Source organism: Acipenser ruthenus, chromosome 22, assembly GCF_902713425.1.
Source record: "Acipenser ruthenus chromosome 22, fAciRut3.2 maternal haplotype, whole genome shotgun sequence".
Taxonomy (NCBI): domain Eukaryota; kingdom Metazoa; phylum Chordata; class Actinopteri; order Acipenseriformes; family Acipenseridae; genus Acipenser; species Acipenser ruthenus.
This window is the reverse complement of record NC_081210.1, coordinates 27,194,779-27,214,761: the sequence shown is the minus strand read 5'-3', so window position 1 is coordinate 27,214,761 and position 19,983 is coordinate 27,194,779. Positions and strand designations below refer to the sequence as shown.

Below are 19,983 nucleotides of genomic sequence, written 5' to 3'. Positions count from 1 at the left end.
GTGTGTCCAGTATCAATGATAAAGAAGCTGTGTGGTAGTGAAATGGTTAACTGTGCAGCACAAGAATCATAGCTCTGTACAAAATATATGTCTTGCAGTGTTTCCACTATCATGCAGAAAACCCCATGTGAGCTCAATATAGCAGCCTCGTCCAGAAGTCAGTGTGACATCACGCCAGTGTGACATCACGTTTAATATGCAGCTTTTAGAACCATTATGAAGGCAGTAGCGCAGATTATGTGAGGTTTTCAGATGATTTGGTAGCTTTGTAAAATGCCTGCCACTTGAAAAATACCCACGATCAAACTTGACCTGCAGAGTCATGAAACACAGTTCTATACTGAAACAAAGCCAGTACCTCAAAGCGCAGGGTCTTCCTCATCTGGGGACAGGTTATTATTATTTTTTTTATTTCTTTAGTACGTTTTTCAGAATTAAATCAGAATAACTTTCACCCCCCCCCCACCCAATAAAAAAGCAGGATTACTGTAACTTGCTCTAAGTGTGCATTTCACATGTAAAATAAAAATACCCAAGATAACAAATATTATAATCACATTTCGATAGCCAGCATACCCTAAATGTATAAAAAGACTATTTGACTATATTACTCACACATTTCTTGAGCAAAATCTCTCTTCACTTTCCTCTGCTAGCCACCACTAGCATCTACATTGCATGAAGTCATAATTCTCTGACAGTATCTTCCTTCTGAAAAATATGTCTTTAAATTTTGTGTCTTAAAAAAGAAACCGTCAGCACAAATCTGTTGCTTGCACTGTTGCCTAGTCTTCGCCTTAATGTTATCTGTCAATCAGAAAATCAAGTTATCTGTAATGTGGATCACTGCTGTAGCTTTCACTTAGACAGTGCTTGCAAAAAATTTGAATAGAAGATAACAGATAACAAGATAAGAATTAGAAGATAACATTTACACCGTAATACCTTAATTAATCAACAAAATGCATGTAGGGTCTTTCCTTTATGAAGTAATAAAAAAAAGCTAAAATCTGCAACACATAGTTATTTAAACATACCATAATTAATAAAAAAAAAACAGTGCTAACTATTTCTATTGTTTTTCATTACATCATGTCAATCTTGAGTAAAAGTGAAACCTACACATTATCTGAGTGCTTACTGAAAAGGGAAATAGAAAAAAAAACATCAAAATGATAAGCATGTAGTAGTTTATTTCTTAAAGACTTGCTGAATATATACACATATATTTTACAACAGAATGCATGACTTATTCCTAGGAGTACATAGAGAACAAGGTCACTACTGTTGACACATGCAGAAGCATTTTTCCTTTATTTACTGCATTCTTGCATTGTTAAAAACTAACCCCAACCTTGCTAATCTGGAATTCTCCAAAAGCATTGGCCCTGCTAGTGCTTTATCATCAGCAACTGGAAATCCTAATGCTAACAATCAATACAATTTCTGTGCAGATCCAAAAAAAAAAAAAACAACAATGTATTAATTACAGAACAAACTTATTATAATATAACGTATTTGTGATCATTAATAAAATGATTTCCCCTTGAAGCCCTTTGGCTTTGTTTGTTCTGTGCCAAAACAAAAACTTCAAATGCATGTTTTTAAAAAGTACAATTTTGTAATAAACCAGCAACGTGCACTTCTTTGGGGAACTGCTGGGGGCATACTGGAAATGTACATGTTGATCAGATCAGTCAATGTAGTTACCACACATACATAAAAAAAAAACCTACAGTATTCACTAAATACATATTCTGTGTCCATTGAAGAATGCTACAGTACTAAACACATATTTTGTATCCTCTGCAATAGACTAGTAGTTATCTGTCCATGCATTAAATCAAAATATAATACTAAAATGATGCAATTATGCAACCTCACTTAAGTGTAAACAGTGTTGGAATATTATTTGCAAGTGTCTTAGTAAATACCAACAGTGCAGAACATTTCTGCAGTGACATATTTAAATCAGCACAGTGAATGCTTCATGCTTGGAATTAAAAAGTGCATCTGCAGCATTACGTAACGCAACAATATAGAAGCTAAAAGTTACAAACCCTAACCCCAATCCAAAACAGATTACAGATTAATGGACTACAACAGTCATATTTTGCATATAGATAGATAGATATTAAAAGTGTTGATTCTGTGGATTCAACACTTTTGTTTAGCATTTAATATACAGTAGATGGATTTACTTGCATTCAAAAGTACTTTAATAAACTCTCAATATTTTCCAGGTGAAGGTCTTCACAATGAACTTCAGCTGTCATTAACCATTGTACGTTTCTAGTCAACAATACAGAACATGTGATCTGTATCATTTGCATTTTATCATTACAAGACAGAATTTTACAAATAAAAACAAATAGAATAAGAGCTGCACAGTTATCCTATGTAGAACATTGAACATATTAACACACTTCCAGAAGTTCCTCCTACTGTTACGTTGTATGGCCACACAATACTAACAGAGATTTGTTTAAGACTATTAAGTGTTAGTTTATGCTTTTTACAAATGTTACTACATTTCTTTAAGAATGTGACCTCTGCTTAAGATGTGCCTTAATATTTCAGAACGAGTCAGTAAAAATCTTAATACTTATCTTATTTTTTTTCTTGTAGACAAGAAGCAAATCAAAAAACAAATATCGAACCATCACTAGTGTTTTCTTCAAGACAGTCTCCTTTGAATTATAAGAAGTCATTTTTTTTTTTATTGAAGAAGGGAATCAATTACTGCTTCTGGTTTTGAAGAACGTTTTCTGAAACAAAATAATACAAAATAAGTTTAATGAAGCTTAGATTTGGGCAAAAATATACGTGTTGGCTAGGAACCACAAGTAAGAACATGAGTCACGCTTTATTTTAAGGGCCGTTTTTTTGTTTATTAACTGTTAATAAATAACAAACAGCTAATAAACATGTTAATGAACATTATTTTCTGTTAACTGTTAGTTAATAATATATAATAGGCCAGCTAAAACTACAAACACCAGAACCCTATGGGTGATCAATCAAACACCACAGCCCTATGAATGATCAATACCCAGTCGATCATATGCTTGAAATCGGTTCAGATTGTTACTGTAGTAATGTTTAGCAAATTAAATCAGGTTTTTATAAATGTCTGTTAACAGTTAATTAACTAAAAAAAAAAACAGCCCTTAAAATAAAGCGTGACTGTTTTTTATTTTATCTGACCCAGAATTAAACATATTTGTTCATTCAGAAAAACACATACTGCGAAAGAAGTAAAAAGACATTTTTTAAAATATTTTTAAAAAAAACTCAGTGGAAGGTAGCAACCCAATAATTCAAAAAATCTATGTGGTGTATGAAGTTACCTTCTGCCACTTTTAGGCCTTGATTTTCCACCTTTGGAGGTTCTTGGTCTCTCTAACCTCATCAGGGACTGCCTGAGGCTTTCCTCAGTGTAGGCCAAGTAAACATGGGACAGGTCAACCTCGAAGGGCTGCAACAACCAACCAGAAAAACAACAAAACGCACATGAAGATTAAATAATGCCAGATGTGTACGGCTGCTGTCACAGACCCCAATTAACACTAATCTTGGACTAGCTAATCATGTCACCTCAGGTAAAGGGTGTCAAAAAAAATACGCTAAATTGGGATCTTTGAAAACAAACCAGTTATATTTGAATGCTGATCCCCTTCAAAAAAAGGGGAATACAAGTTGTCACCAGAGTTTAATAAAAATTACACATGACAAATTTTCCTAACACCTTAGCACCAAAAATATTGTGCATATTATGACTGGGAAAAGATAGCGGTTTAAAATGTACCAAGAAAAAATAAATACACATAACTTACATCTTTTTCAGTGTTATCGGGTAAAGGAGTTTGTTTTCTCATGTTATTCCCAGTGTATGCAACACATTTCTAAAGAGGGAAACATAACAGCATTTAAAACACTAAAAATACTAAAATTGTCTTAAAAAAACTCAAATGAAACCAGTCACTCTTAAGTTAAAGGATTCATTCATAAAAACATCCACAAATGTGTTATTAAAGATGTTGACACTTATTAACAAGGAATATATTATATTTTAATGACACATTAATTGCTATATAGCATGACAGTAGTATACTTTTTTTAGTTTATAAATGATTGTTACATGCTATACAAACACTGTGTTGTTTAGAACATCCTTTAAACTATATTTAATCATGGATTGTTTCTAACAGATTATTAAGCTAAAAATGTTACCATAAAATATCAGTAATGCTGCAAAACATTTTCAACTTACCAGCTGCCACTCTCCGATGTCTTCATTCCAGTGCACATAGTTTTCAATCATCTCCTACCAAGGAGGAAAACAGCATTTCAATGGCACATTTTTTTTTTTTTTGTAATTAATATTCTAATTCTACAGTAGACAGAAAAGGTGCACCATTTAAGCTGGAAACGCAATATTGCAAACCAATGAAGTGTGCAGATTTGAACAGAGGATCTCATTACAGTATTTCAGAAATGTAGTATTAATACTCGGGATATTCATACATTTGTAGTTACCTGGCACATGTAAAACACAATTTTATGACAATTCTTTATGATTGAATTTGTCATGCTGATCTGCAATGTAAAACTAACCACTTTAATAGGTATACTGTCTTTCCAAGCATGCACATAGACAATAGAGTGTCGTTGTTAAAACCGATTTGTTTACCTGGTATTCCTGTGGTATGAAGTTGTCAATAATCAACATCTGGAGTCGAAGCTCTCGGCTGAGCTGCCTGATGTTCTCGAGCAGACCTTCGATTTCCCTCTGATGCTCCTGCTGCAGGTCAGCCATCTAGGAGAATTTGAATAGGAGAAAAACACTCAATTACCTGTCCTTTTTCAGACCAATTCAGACAACATTCAGACAACACGTTACTGAACATCAAAAACCCATGGTTGCTCTACATTTATATTACAGAAAATCTACATACACTATATGGTGGGTGTCAATTAATAATCCCAATTGCATACATTAGCCAAAGCATTGTCTGATGAACAAGCCTCGCATACTTAAAAGTCATAAAGTCATAACGATAACTGTGTGTACCCGATACCTATAAACTACAAAATGAATAATATATTAAATCAGGTCAGATCCTCCGCCTTCCTTTTTCATATATAAAAAACAAAGATTATTTAATGACCTCAGATTTCGCTGCCATCAACATGGTCCACACTTTCTTAAGCTTCTTGGTCTTTCCTTGAGCCTCTTCTTGTAAACTGGTGTATTTCTCTTCAATATCCAGGCGCTCTTGCTGTTTAAATATAAAACAAAATATATACAGAAGTTCTAAGCGAGTGAATTTAGTTGCTGTCCAGGTTACCGCTGGCACACCTACTCTACTTCGGATTTAACAAAGCGGTCACCTCTTTCTCTTCCAGTTCTCGGCGCAATTGCTCAGCCTTTTTTTTTCTCTCATCAAGTTCGTTGTTGGACTCTTCAAGAAGTTTCTCCTGCTCTTCAGCTTTGGCCAGCAGATCCACTCCCCCTACAATCACCTTCTTCTCCAAGGCAGACAGCTTCTCCAGCAGAAGCTGATGCTCCTGTCTGTTATCGCAGATGATCAAATGTTACAAACAGGTACAGCACAAGTGCCTGATCAAGGAATTATATATATATACACACACACACACATATATATATATATACACATATATACACATTGAAAAAGGTCAACTTTCTTTTTTTTTAAGCTCAATTGAAAAGGTACACAACAAAGTTGTAACTTCTGACTAAGACATGCATTAGTATTTGTTTATCTTGTGAAAAGAACAGAATGACTGTGGGAAGAAGTTTAGTGACAAAAAACTACAAATAAATGAATGAGTTGTATTTTATGCTGCACTAGAGTATTCACCAAAGATAAAACTTCTCTTACCACCAGATGTTCAATTTAGCAAAATGTTGTCAATGGTTGGTTTATAAAAAAAAAAAAAATTAAAATTAAAAAAAAAAAAAAAAATCTAAAAAATGGTTGCTTTTGATCCAGAATCCATAGCCACATGGAATATCATGGAGAAGTTCCCTTTAGATGGGTGCTTAATAACTGAGGAGGGGTGGGTCATTATAACTTACTGAGCTTTAAGCAAATCTTTCTCCCTCTTCTCCAGCTCAGCTCTGGCCTTGTTCCTCTCTTCTTCCTCCATGTCAAGTTTAGCTTCAAGGGCCTTTCGTTCCTCTTCAATCTTGGCCTGCATCTCCACCATTTTGTCAGGGGAGACCTTCTTTTTACCTTAAAATACATGCATTTTATTTTTTAATGGCCAAGACCTTGTTAAACCACAATCTATTCCTGTTAAGCATTTTTAATGTGACTCACATTAAAAGGCCAATACTTATAATTATTTTAAACTCTGAGACCATGAAGAGAATCAAACAAAATAATAAAATAGTGGGGGGCTCCCGAGTGGCGCATCCAGTAAAAGCAGAGTGCAGGATGCGCTCTATAGCCTGGACGTCGCGAGTTCGAGTCCAGGCTATTCCACAGCCGACCGTGGACGGGAGCTTCCAGGGGGCGGCGCTCAATTGGCCGAGTGTCGCCCGGGGGGAGGGAGGGTTAGGTCGGCCAGGGTGTCCTCGGCTCACCGCGCACCAGCGACCCCTGTAGTCTGGCCGGGCGCCTGCGGGCTTGCCTGTAAGCTGCCCAGAACTGCGTTGTCCTCCGACGCTGTAGCTCTGAGGTGGCTGCACGGTGAGTTCGCAGTGTGTAAAGAAGTGGGCGGCTGACGGCACACGCTTCGGAGGACAGCGTGTGTTCATCTTCGCCCCTCCCGAGTCAGCACAGGGGTGGTAGCGGTGAGCTTAGCACAATAAAATAATTTTGCATTTCAAATTGGGGAGAAAATAATAAAAAAAAAACTAATTGGCAACTAAATTTTTATAAAAAAAAAAATGTTTTTAAATAATAAAATAGATCTTACAAGGGCATTAGAACGATATACAAAATATTTCTTGTAGCCAATGCTAGGGAGTTCATAATTTAAACTATAAGCAGTTTGACACTTCACTCAATGACACCAGTCCTTCATGCATACAACTGTGGTAAAAGCAACAAGCTCCTGTAGCCTTAGGGACAGCAAAGCTGCAGCAAAGTTATTTTTAGAACAGCACTGTCAAGCTGGAAAGGACTTTGCTGAAAGAGTGGCAAGTGGCATCAGCAGCAGAAAAATTCAAAGTGATACACAGTGCAACAAAAATGACCACATCGTGGATGATAAAGAGACTCTTGTTGCAAATCTGTTTGATCTAGTTGAGCTTAATTAGCCTATGACAAACCACTGTGAAAGGGTGAAAAGACCTGCAAAACAGATCAGACTTTTTTTGAACAGCTATAAGCAAAAATAAGAATGTCTGCAGTGGCCAATCATTTATTTGTTTCCATTGGTAATATGTAAAGCATACTGTATTCATTCATAGCTATACACCCGGGCCATAAATACATTCATGTGCAATGAATGCGGGATGGATAGGAAGATCATGGGCAAGCTAGTTTGGCTTGGAGTGCTCCCAGAGTGATAAAAGATTTGTATATATCAAATACCATTCTTATTCTGTCTGCACTGCAGCTTTTTGTGCAATTTAGACACAGATGCCTACAGCCATGTGAACACCAAAGAAACAGCTATGTCAGGTGAAGTATGCAATAAAAAATGTCCATGTGCAATAGACTATACTTGTGCTGAATACAGTAGTTTGTATTTGAACAATTCTGTACTTGCTGTTAATGATCAGTATAGTGATGTGTTACTGTAGTCTTTTGGCAATAGTAATATATAAAACACACAAACTCCCAACACCTGTAACAATGCAAAAACATAAAAAGGGATTAAACCAACCTGTTTGATCTTGCATAAAGAAATTAGTCAGAGAGGCAGCATTTGCATCAAGAAAAGAGAAAAAGAAGAAAACAAAACATTACTTCTTGATTTTTAAACCCCAGTATGAATCAAAAGGAAAACAATCAAAACACACATAATGGGAGAAAAAAAAGTGTTAACGAGAAACTAACAACTTCACAAAAACAAGTAAACACCAATGTGCGAAACAAGCGGTGGATTCCATGGGCTCATGGCACAAGAGCTACACAAAGTAAAAGTCACTTCCCCCTTCTCTGCAATTAATGCTATCATTGAAAACATTCGTAATGAGTTTTTTTGGAAAATCAGAGCAGTTGCTCAGTTTTTTTCAATCAAAGAAAGTTCATCAAGGAGATAGCACTGCTCAGCTGCAGGATCTCTACATTGTGAAATAACCAAGAGAATTCACTGGGAGTAAATAATAATGTATGAATTGTTCCCTAATCTCTACTGAATGGGAATAGTCATTTACAAATGAATGTAGCCAGTATTCACCAGGAAATGACTTTATAACAATACAGTGAAAAGCAGACAGGAAATGGAAGCACAGCAATGATGCACTAGGCAAAGTAACAGGAAGAGCAATTAGTGTGTTTTGCATAGTGTGAAAATGGCATACCAGTAAACATTTACTCTGTTACAGAATATTTATTTTTCAGGCGATATATATTGATTTGCATTAGTTGGAAACAGGTATTATTTATAGGCTTGCTACTTTTCGATTTTAATCGGTAAAGCTTGTTAACGTCAAATTCCCCAAAATAGTTCGACTGAAATAAATGTATATAAGATAAATGTCAGTAAAACCATTCTATTTTAAATTTTCTTACCAAAAATAATAATTTAGAAATCATCTCTAGTTTGTAAAGTGTTTATACTTGCTGTCTGTCCCGTCTCCATTCCGCTCTGAATGGCTGGGTGTCGTTGTCAGTCAACTCAGTGGTCCCTTAATAGGCTAGTGTAGTTTCACTATCAGTCATTTCATCCTATTCTGACAGATCTCGTTGACTGAAGCAGCGCTACAATGTTCTCATTCGTTTAAATGACTGTCAATCATCAACACCTGCACTGACTGTGCACTTTCATTTGCCAGCTACAGCGCCTGTCATTCAAAGCGCCTACTTTGAAATTAGCAGGTATAGCTATAGCTATACGGTGACAGTTACTAGTTTGATTTGAAAATGGGGCGCCAGGATGCAAATACAGTCTATACGTATTTAGTGAAAGGTGCCGGCATTAAAGGCAATGAAGAAAAATCCTACACATGCAATCTGATTATTCCTTAAGCCTGTTTATATAAAAACAAAACTAATATTAGCCTTTTCTTGTAGGGACAAAAACATAAAAGGGAGAACTTTGGTTTTCAAAAGATGGCCAAAGCAGCAGAAGAGAAAATGCCAAGAAGAAACTATAATGTGAAATCGGTTCTCTTTTCAAACAGCTCCCACTCACTAGTCTGGGATTTATCCAGAGGTTTCTCTATTACAGAGCATGTGGAGTCTGAGCTACTGCTGCTACTGCCTGCAAGAAAGAGAGATAAGCTCCAAGAGAAACCCAAGGGGGACAGGGCACATAACAAAGGAATGGCAAAGAGTCACAGGGTGAGATTTCTTTAAGGCTAGAGACTGGAAAGTTTTCAAAGAGCTTGAAGTAAAAGAACAGGTATGCAATTAACTGTTCGATTACTATTTCTCAAGATCAGACCTTTTAAAGATTTCAGAAGATTTTGTGTTTCACGTGTCGTTCAAAGAAATTTAGTGCAGATTAGAAACTAGGCCAGAATACTTTGCTAACCAGAGATATATTTCAAAAGCAGTTTCATGCAAGATCAAAAAAAACACTGACTTAAGAGGAGGAATCCACCATTTGAAAATTAAAGCTTTTGCAAACAGCAATTGCAGTCCTGAACATAATAGTTGTAATACAATTGTGTGGTTTACAAAGTACTGGTAAGGCACTGCAGTGTTGTAAGATTGACTCATATCAATCCAGCTAATCGGGTAGATACAAATATGAAGCTAAAAAAATTAAAGATGCAGTGGTAAAACCATCACATAAAACTAAAAGAAAAAATAAAAAAAAATCAAAGGAACCCGGTAACCCACAAGCCTACTCAACTTCCTCAAGACTAGTGACCCATTTGGTTAGGAAGTTCTTTTGTATAAGCCATATCATGCTTACAAACAGATAAGATGCTTCTGCATGCTAACAACACGTCTGGATGAGCAGTTCATGCATTGTCAATTCATACCCCTGCGCTTCTTTCTCTTCTCTCCGCCTTCTCCAACTTCCCCTTCGTCATCTTCATCATCTTCAGATCCACTGCTGTCTGAACCAGAAATCTCTTCCCCTGGACAGATTGACACTTAAGCAGTTTATTTGTCCTTTTTTATTTTTTGTATCCATGCTGTATCTATTTTCCTGTGCCAATTCCATATCTTGTTAGCCTCAAATTTACTTTAATTTTTTAACACACATGTTCCTTGCTTAAATCCTCTTTTTAAAATTTACTTTTAACAACATCCTTTCTTTTTTCATTGTAAGGTGGTGGGGATTAGGTAGAACTTTACCAGTGTGAACAGTTTTTTCAAGATCCATAGTATAGACCTGTAGTATAATATTACTTTAAATATACTTATGTCTTTATTCCAAAGGACCCTAGAGTAAGTATTAAGACGTGTAATATTAAATTAATAACAGACATCAGAATTATTTACATTTTACATTAGTAGGGCTTTCGAATTTTTTTTTTTTTTAAAAACACAAGCATGCCATCTAGCTGTTGATAAGGCAATAGGTGAGCAAGCCTTTAAAAACACAGACTTGACACTGCAAACTGCAAGACTTTATTTTATTTTAAATCCATACCTTCTTTCAGTTTTTTCTTAAGGTCTTCAATTTCCTTCTGAAACTGGCGCAGCATAGCATCCTTGGGGTCCTCGTTAATTCTGGCCTTGTTCTTGATATTCTTTGCACGGTTTGCATATCTAAGTGTACTGATGGTTTCATCATAGTTGTAGTCTGCCGGTCCAATGTTTGCACACTGTGAGGCAAGGTTAAACATGCTCAGGAATATACACAGCAAAAGATGCATAACTGTTTTTTTTTTTTTTTAACTGTATTTAAAAAGTTATCTTTAGCAATATTACCATCATGGTCTTTGAGTTTCCTCCCAATGAATCCTGCAGCAGGCGGGTCAGTTTTGAATTCCTATAGGGGACATGGGTACTCTTCCCATCTACCAAAGCAGAGATGACGTTGCCCAAGGTAGACAGAGAAAGATTAATTTTTGTGGCCTCCTTTAGTCGCTGTCCAGTTGATCCAGTCTTTCCTTGTCTCTCTGAACCCTACAAAAAATGTAAAGAAATATGTATTTACAAACAAGCCAATCTTGCGTGCACTGTATTGTTGACAATATCAGTTCAATCACCCTTCTGACAGATAGCCAGGCATCACTCTGAGGGACAAAAAGGGAAATTCTGCAGCATTTAAACAAATTTTAACTACAATTAGGAATAGCTGTATATTTTCAATTAGACCTTGTGCAACATTTTAATAAAAAACTTATTTTAAACAAATGAGTAAGTTAATGTTCCAATAGATTTGTCATTTGTTTTCAGAAATATCAAGGGCTACAAAGCACATCAATGACACACAATTGCCCAAGTATATTCTATTACAATTCTGTTGGTGACAATTCTGTACAGACGTGCTCAAATTTGTTGGTACCCCTCCACAAAAAACGAAGAATGCACAATTTTCTCTGAAATAACTTGAAACTGACAAAAGTAATTGGCATCCACCATTGTTTATTCCATATTTAATAGAAATCAGACTTTGCTTTTGATTTTTTATTCAACATAATATTGTAAATAAGAAAACAAATGAAAATGGCATAGACAAAAATAATGGGACCGCTAACCTAATATTTTGTTGCACAACCTTTAGAGGCAATCACTGCAATCAAACGTTTTCTGTAGCTCTCAATGAGACTTCTGCACCTGTTAACAGGTAGTTTGGCCCACTCTTCCTGAGCAAACTACTCCAGCTGTCTCGGGTTTGATGGGTGCCTTCTCCAGACTGCAAGTTTCAGCTCTTTCCATAGATGTTCGATAGGATTCAGATCAGGACTCATAGAAGGCCACTTCAGAATAGTCCAATGTTTTGTTCTTATCCATTCTTGGGTGCTTTTAGCTGTGTGTTTTGGGTCATTATCCTGTTGGAGGACCCATGACCTGCGACTGAGACAGAGCTTTCTGACACTGGGCTGTAGGTTTCGCTCCAGAATGCCTTGATAGTCTTGAGATTTCACTGTGCCCTGCACAGATTCAAGACACCCTGTGCCAGGCGCAGCAAAGCAGCCCCAAAACATAACCGAGCCTCCTCCATGTTTCACTGTAGGTATGGTGTTCTTTTCTTTGAAAGCTTCATTTTTTTGTCTGTGAACATAGAGCTGATGTGACTTGCCAAAAAGCTCCAGTTTTGACTCATCTGTCCAAAGGACATTCTCCCAGAAGGATTGTGGCTTGTCAATATGCATTTTAGCAAATTCCAGTCTGGCTTTTTTATGTTTTTCTTTCAAAAGTGGAGTCCTCCTGGGTCTTCTTCCATGAAGCCCACTATCGCTCAAAAAGCGACGGATGGTGCGATCAGAAACTGACGTACCTTCACCTTGGAGTTCAGCTTGTATCTCTTTGGCAGTTATCCTTGGTTCTTTTTCTACCATTCGCACTATCCTTCTGTTTACTCTGGGGTCGATTTTCCTCTTGCGGCCGCGCCCAGGGAGGTTGGCTACAGTTCCATGGACCTTATACTTCTTAATAATATTTGCAACTGTTGTCACAGGAACATCAAGCTGCTTGGAGATGGTCTTGTAGCCTTTACCTTTACCATGCTTGTCTATTATTTTCTTTCTGATCTCCTCAGACAACTCTCTCCTTTGCTTTCTCTGGTCCATGTTCAGTGTGGTGCACACAATGATACCAAACAGCACAGTGACTACTTTTCTCCATTTAAATAGGCTGAATGACTGCTTACAAGATTGGAGACGTTATTTATTATCTTTTCTAAGGGGTACCAACAAATGTGTCCAGGCCATTTTAGAATATCTTTGTAGAATAAGCAATAATTAATCTCTTTTCACAGCTTCTTTGCTTTATTCTATGACATACCAAAGGCATGCAAGTATACATGATAAAATAGCTTTTAATTTCATCACTTTTCAGGAGGAATGAAGCATTATTTCAATGAGCTGTAAGGGTACCAACAAATTTGAGCACGTCTGTATGTATCAAGCACATTTCTCTGATGTCCTACGGACCGGATAATTATTCAGTATGATAAATTAGCATGATAATCCTAATACTTACAGCTAGGTCCACAAGGTGCAGTTTGCCCATACGCACATGCTGGTCTCCGTCAATCCCTTTCTCACTGCATTCAATAGTGATTGTGAAAATAGCATGGGAACGGGAGCTGTGCTCATTCATATTCGTGGCTCCAACAGAACCTAAAAAGACATTCGTTTTCTCAATTCAACTACTATTTTTAAATCTTAAAAGGAATACCCAGTGACTGATAAAACATTTCCTGCTTCTGCAAAGCACGTGCTTCTCTGATATTCTAAGACGTACAGGACCTGGGGATATCAAAGTGCATCTTGATTTCATCACTATATTCTTGTGATTTAATAAATGCAACGCACATTTGCATCCTTCTATTTGGATGCTAATACTATTTTAAATGTATAAAATGTTCAGGCGTATATATATTCTTACGATTTTTATGTCCTAATGTCATGATCCGGTCCATGTCATCTGCATTGTTCACCACATACCCAGAGAGATCCTTGATGTATACTCCAACATCAGGCCTTTCCTTAACCTGATTCACAGGACAAATGAATACATTTAAAAGCGCAGAACTAACCTGTTTATATGTAATGATATACAGCATATGCAACTCATATAGTTTACAGTTATTAGCTATGTCATTTTTACAAAGTGCACTCTTACAATTAAAATATAAATGTATAAATCAGAACAAAGCTTGCTCCTATCTTCTTCTGTGGTATATTATTAAAAAAACTGAAGTGGTACTCATCTGCTAAAATAGGAACTGCATTCCTTTCTCTGCTCACCTCCAACCTTTGCATCTGATCTTTTCCTAGCAGGTCACGAACTTCTTCATTATAAATTTCCAAATAGGACACTCGGACCAAGAACCTGTTAAAAAAAAAAGTGCATTATTTAGTCATGTTTTTTTTTTCCCCACTGACATGTGAAGAGCCAAACTAAAGCAATAAGTTAGTAATAAAATTAGACAAACATTTTGCCGAGAAGTATTTGTCAAGTGCTGTCTTTGGTGTTAATTATATACCTGGTATCCCCTTCTGCTTTTGCAATGTGGCCAAATACGTGAGCAAATGAATTTGGAATGATTCCTCTAAGTTCAGGCACAGCTCGTACACCTTCCATGGTAAAGGTCTTCCCAGTTCCTGTCTGCCCATAAGCAAAAATTGTACCTAATAGGAAAAAAAGCAGTATTTAATGTCTGCCTGTAGCTTGCTCCAGTAAAATGTAAACAATCACAGAGGAAGCTTTCTTTTTTTTTTTTTTTTTTTTACTATATATAAATCATTTTGATATTTATTTATGTGTAACTATTATGATTGATATGCAGACGTGCTATTAAAAAAAGCTTAGGGAAGCCACTCACCATTGTATCCTTCTAAAACAGAATCTATAATAGGTCTTGCTGTTAAATTGTACACATCCAGCTGCTTGCTGTCTTGTCCAAACACTGTATCAAATGTGAATGTTTTCGGAGGCTCGTTCGTGGAATCGATTTTATTAACAGTGATGGTCCCTCTGATCTCATCCACAGAGACTGCCTGCTTGTGCCCCATGCCTTTCTCCTTCTGGTTCATTGGCCGACATCTCACCACTACCTTAACAGTGTCACTGGTCTCCACCTTTTCTTGTTTCTCAGGCTTGGTGCTCTGTGAAAATATAAATCAATATTTAGAAAGTTAATAGGGATGTTTTACACCATCTGTATTTTCTGAATATTTCTTGATTTTGAACCACAGGAGCTGCATTTTGAAGGAAAAAGCTAAATTTCTGGGGTGAGTTGGTTTTAGAAATTACAATTATGTGTGTGCAACTGTAATGTCTTCCCCCTCCGCAACTGTGATTTATCAAAATGGAAAATCACACAAAAATCACGGCTATAGAGGGATGGAAATTACAGATGCACACCCCCTAGTGTTCATTTTTTAGTCGTAGAGGATGAAGACAGGTAATTAAATAGAATGAAAACACAGTATATAAAATAAACTAATAACTAAACTATGTCAATCCATCTGGTAAAATGTCTGTTAAAAGTTGGAACCATTGTATTTATACTGCAGCACCTCTAAATGAGATACCCTGGCCCCTATTCAGGAACTGATTTTCAATGGAGTAGTCGCAGTGCTGAAAAGATGGGGATATCAAGACATGATGATGATGATACATCTTGTGATGGAAATTGAAACAAAGGCCGTTTTACACTACTCATGTGACCTCTAGTTACAGCATAATATTACAGCATGCATCACATGGAAAGGTGGATGTATACCAGTGATTATTGCACACAACTGTAAAGAGAATGGTGATTTTGTCTGCCTGTTTCATAAGCAGTGCAGGTCCAGAATTCCCCTTTTGTATATGGCCAGCTCTGAACTGCTTGCATTTTACACCGCAGGAATAAGTCCCTTCCACCTGTGGTTTTATCTGCAGATATTGTGATAGTGTGATATTGTGATAGTGTGACTGAATAGTGTGAATATATATACAGTATTACTCAGATATACAAAACAGACTGGAGGCCTAGAACCACTTTGTACACCATCTCCACTCCGATTACACACACACACACACATTATCTATCTATAGATAGATAGATAGATCTATATAGATAGATAGATCTATATAGATAGATAGATCTATATAGATAGATAGATCTATAGATAGATAGATAGATCTATATAGATAGATAGATCTATATAGATAGATAGATCTATAGATAGATAGATAGATAGATAGATATGACACACATTTAGTAAACCGCGAAACAGCACTCTTACGCTATAACAGTATATTGCGAGAATATTTTTCTTTATAAATTCTCCACCCTTATTTGCGGTGTCCTTGGGAGCCGAATAAACTCTTATTGTTTTAGTGGTGTTACTGTATTTAAACGCACAGCAGGAGTACAGTAAATATGTAATGCATTAATTTCTTATTCACGCTTTTTATTCTATTTTTATAAACTAGTATTTAAAAGAAACGATCCTCCCAAAATACACTGTAAAAACATAGCCCAGTATATACACACACACACACACACAAACAAACCAACGAAAATACCATGCAACACAAATGACATGCATTTGACAGTCTATTCCTGCTTTGTGCTGTCAGTAATTGCACAGACTGAGCAATAAATAATATGGCCTCCTATTTTAGCCATTTGCATCCTCCTAGTACTGTACGTGAGTCAGCCCACCATAGCAACAGTACCGCAGTGCTGCCTGCTGTTGACTTCAGAGAGGAGCCATTAACACAAACTGCCTACTGACTACACAGCAGCCTGTAAACAAAACAAAACAAAACAAAAAACAGAATTCCACACCGAACAGATTTCCTACCGGCATTTTCATGAATTAAAATCACAACTGTCCTTCGGCCAGACGCTAGAATACGTCTGCAATCGTTGTCAAGAATAATATATATTACAATGATGACAGTATTTCTACAGACACTGCCACAATGCCCATTTAAATCCGAACAATGTATTTTCTCCTTCAACTATCTGAGCATGAGCAGTAAGTACTGGACGCCCAGTCCGAGCGACGCTACAGACAGAAACATCAGCCACTTGGAAACAGTACTAGTATCAGCGATAAGCCAATCAGCTTGATCTAAATGGAGGCTACTTCTAGCGTCAGTGGGTGTGTAAAGTTATTGATTGACAGATGAACAAACCAATTAAAATAGCATATCTGAACGCCAAGGGCGTAAGTAAGGTTCTGAGTGTTTGGTGGGTGCCAAGGGAGATAAATGCAGTTAGGTAGTTGGCATCTTTCTTTCTTTCTTTCTTTCTTTCTTTCTTTCTTTCTTTCTTTCTTTCTTTCTACTAACACTAAGGTACAGATGACCTCTCTTTTCTGCAGAAAAAAAAGCCTGGCACCACTTTAATGCATGAAATGTTGAAAATAGATGAAAATTGTGGTTTTGGACATAAAATAAATATATTTTCCATTGAAAATGTTTTCAGTTTTTCCCAATGCTTTATATGGTAGAAAATGGGCTGCTCATATGACTTCATCATGCATTTGTGTATTCCATATGTTCCCATATAAAGACTAGAAGAGAGTTTTTTTTTATTTATTTTTTAATCCTCGCATGGCGTCAACATTCATTAGGGATACGAATCACATCCCAAACAAAAATTTCCCAAACTGACTGACAATACCAACAGGTGGCGCTGCTCTACGGTAACAGGCATTCAGTCATGGCAGGTTTCTCCCTGGGACAGTGAAGGCGGAGTTGTATAAATGCATAAATATCAGATTAAGACATGTATGCAGCTCAACTAATTCTTCTCATTTCAGTCTACCTCATTGATTCATCTCTGTAAGACTTTGGCATGCATTGCAGGTATGAAGTAATAGGGTTATTTGCATATTACAATAAAATTTAATAATTCACTGTGTTAAACTTCTGTATATCACACGCATTTTCTTAATGCAGTTCTTGTACAAAATGTAGGCACTCATTTTGTTTGTCTGGAGCATTACAGACCAGAAGGAAATCTGTTTAAAAATAAAAAATACAACCCTCCATATACAATATTAAAGCTGAATATGTATGATTACTGTTGGTGTCCCCTCCACCTCAACATGTATACTTCTAGAAGTCATGTGAGGTCAGGAAACAGGGAAAATAATACACTTGTGTCTTAGAATCCAATAGTGTGTGTGCAAATGCATTAGTAATGCAGGAATGCAAAATGGTCATGATATAAAAAATTCAGTAAGTCCCAGATGTGAAGACATGAAGTCGCTGAGGAAATTGAATATATGTGGCCTTCTTCGGTCACAACAAGTTACCAAGATGCATATCCATCATGGCTTTGTAGCCTGTTGTTTGTGGAAACTGTGAATAGCTTTTCTGTGTATAAAAAAGTTTACCCTTTGCATGGAATTGCTTACTAATTAACTATAAAGAGTTCCAGGATAAAGAGTGTCCATTCATTTGTATGGAGAACAAAGCAAGTTTAGTTCAAACAGATATAGTGGTCATCCTACAATGAGCATAATAATTTACTTTATTCACAGGTTTTGTATCCTTTTATTCCTTATATATTATTTTCAGGTTTCTTGCTTGAGAGACAACAATAATGCAAATGAGGAATCAAGACCAAAGACAGGCATCACACGTTTCAAACCCAGATTTCATGAAGGATATAATCAAATAGTCGTGAGGTACAGCCTCCGGGCCATAGGAGCAGGCCTTACATGTGACTGAGCTTTTGTTGCTTTCATTTGATCTGGGTTAGCTACATTTAAAAGCTCAGCTAACTGAGCACTGCACACTGACATTGTGTCAGATTCGGTGAGGCTTTGGATGAGATTTGATGGAAAATGTGAAATTTTGCCCCAGGCTGTCTGCAGGGCCCAGGCTGTAAAAGTGGTAGCAGCATCTGGTGTGGGAGACCCGCAGGTCCTGTGTAGACTGCGCTGCTCTGTTCAAAGGTAGTGGGGAGTAAACCTTTTCAAGGCTGTGCTACAACACATACACACACACACTTGTGTACTCAATTACTTTAGTCAGATTCAGTCAAAATGGCAGGTGTAAATATATCCGACCCCCCCCCCCCCCAAAAAAAAACAACTATGCAGTTGTTGTTGAGTGTTCATGTATTTCTTTCAAAGCAACTCTTTTATAATGAAATGACAGTAGCCTGTAGTTCAGAAAGTATTTCATACCAAATTTATTTAGGACACATTGTATTATAACTGGATATACATCCTAATACAAACACCTCTGTCACAGTGCTTTCAGACAGTAGGCCTAAGTGATGTTCAGCAATGATACAACTAATAGAATAATTATTTTTATTCTGGGATGTCGTTATGTGTTGCAATCAGATTTTCTTAAAGAAATTTTGGGGGGGGGGGGTTGTCGGTAGTCATTTTAAAATGAGAACTGTTTCTCCAGTTCCTGAGGGTATTTTTTTATTTTTTTTTACAAACAAATACATAATTCATTTGTACACCTGGCTATGGGGGTGTGATGTGTTCAAGTCACAAAACATGTTTTTGTAAAACACATATTATACAGTACAGTGTATCTTGAACCCAGTCACATGCAATTTAATTTGTTGTTTGTCTGTGTCTGGGAGAAGATGTTCGGACTAATTGGACAGGTATAATATTATGCCCCATTTAAACTCTTCTACCCATTTTACGGCCAACTAACAGCTAACTGCTCTGGGCCATATATACGACCATTAGTCACAAAGCACGTCACGTGATTCAGCTCCTTTAATCCAACAGTTTATTGTGTGTGTCTAGCTAGAACAGTGCATGGATGTGTTGCCTTGATCAGCTGCCATCGCACCTCTGGGATCTACAGTGGAGTGCAGGCCTAATCTAATGACAGTGCATGCATTATGTAGAATGAACTTAAGCTGCTGCAGCTCCGTCCCTTGTGTGCTCTTCCCACAGCCATCAACATGACAGGGGTTCCCAGCTCTGAACTGATGCTCTGCCTTACTTTAGTGTTCATTGTGAAGATTAGAACTGAGATGTATGGCCTACTGCACATCTAGAGAAAGCAGACTGCACAGGGAATGCATTTGCCAACAACTCAACTGGTACAATGCGATTTCTGAAACAGATTCATTGTTTAGTATTTCAAATGGATGATACAGGCATAGATAAAAGATACTACAATGCCATAAAGGCTAACATGGATTTTTTAAACTGTATTTTGAAGCAAGTGCTAAAGCAAATTTTATTTTTATGAGAAGATTTTTATGTGTTATATT

General features: G+C 36.8%; 1 protein-coding gene across 3 annotated transcripts; it reads right to left on the bottom strand.

Moving 5' to 3' along the window:
- Positions 1 to 1,173: 1,173 nt before the first annotated feature.
- LOC117431710 (kinesin-like protein KIF3A) lies at positions 1,174 to 16,810 on the bottom strand. Of its 3 annotated transcripts, XM_058996325.1 has the most exons (19): positions 16,577 to 16,810; positions 14,602 to 14,884; positions 14,263 to 14,407; positions 14,024 to 14,108; positions 13,662 to 13,767; positions 13,254 to 13,393; positions 11,034 to 11,231; positions 10,753 to 10,927; positions 10,136 to 10,234; positions 9,337 to 9,405; positions 7,864 to 7,872; positions 6,104 to 6,260; positions 5,395 to 5,575; positions 5,172 to 5,282; positions 4,694 to 4,819; positions 4,274 to 4,327; positions 3,837 to 3,905; positions 3,351 to 3,478; positions 1,174 to 2,768 (listed from the first exon to the last, which is right to left on the bottom strand). In XM_058996325.1, the coding sequence occupies exons 1-19, from the start codon at positions 16,586 to 16,588 to the stop codon at positions 2,720 to 2,722; spliced, it is 2,196 nt and encodes a 731-aa protein (XP_058852308.1). In that variant the 5' UTR covers positions 16,589 to 16,810; the 3' UTR covers positions 1,174 to 2,719. The 3 variants fall into 3 exon arrangements, with proteins under 3 accessions (XP_058852308.1, XP_058852309.1, XP_058852310.1); XM_058996326.1 differs by lacking the exon at positions 9,337 to 9,405 and having other exon boundaries at positions 16,577 to 16,809; XM_058996327.1 differs by lacking the exons at positions 7,864 to 7,872; positions 9,337 to 9,405 and having other exon boundaries at positions 16,577 to 16,809.
- Between the last annotated feature and the right edge of the window lie 3,173 nt (positions 16,811 to 19,983).

Bases quoted from the DNA above. Each gene is read 5' to 3' on its own strand.
- LOC117431710 (XM_058996325.1), bottom strand. The intron at 14,408-14,601 runs GTGAGTGGCTTC...TTTTCCTATTAG, and splicing joins TGTTTTAGAAGGATACAATG to GTACAATTTTTGCTTATGGG. The intron at 14,109-14,262 runs GTATATAATTAA...TTTTTTTAACAG, and splicing joins AAAGCAGAAGGGGATACCAG to GTTCTTGGTCCGAGTGTCCT.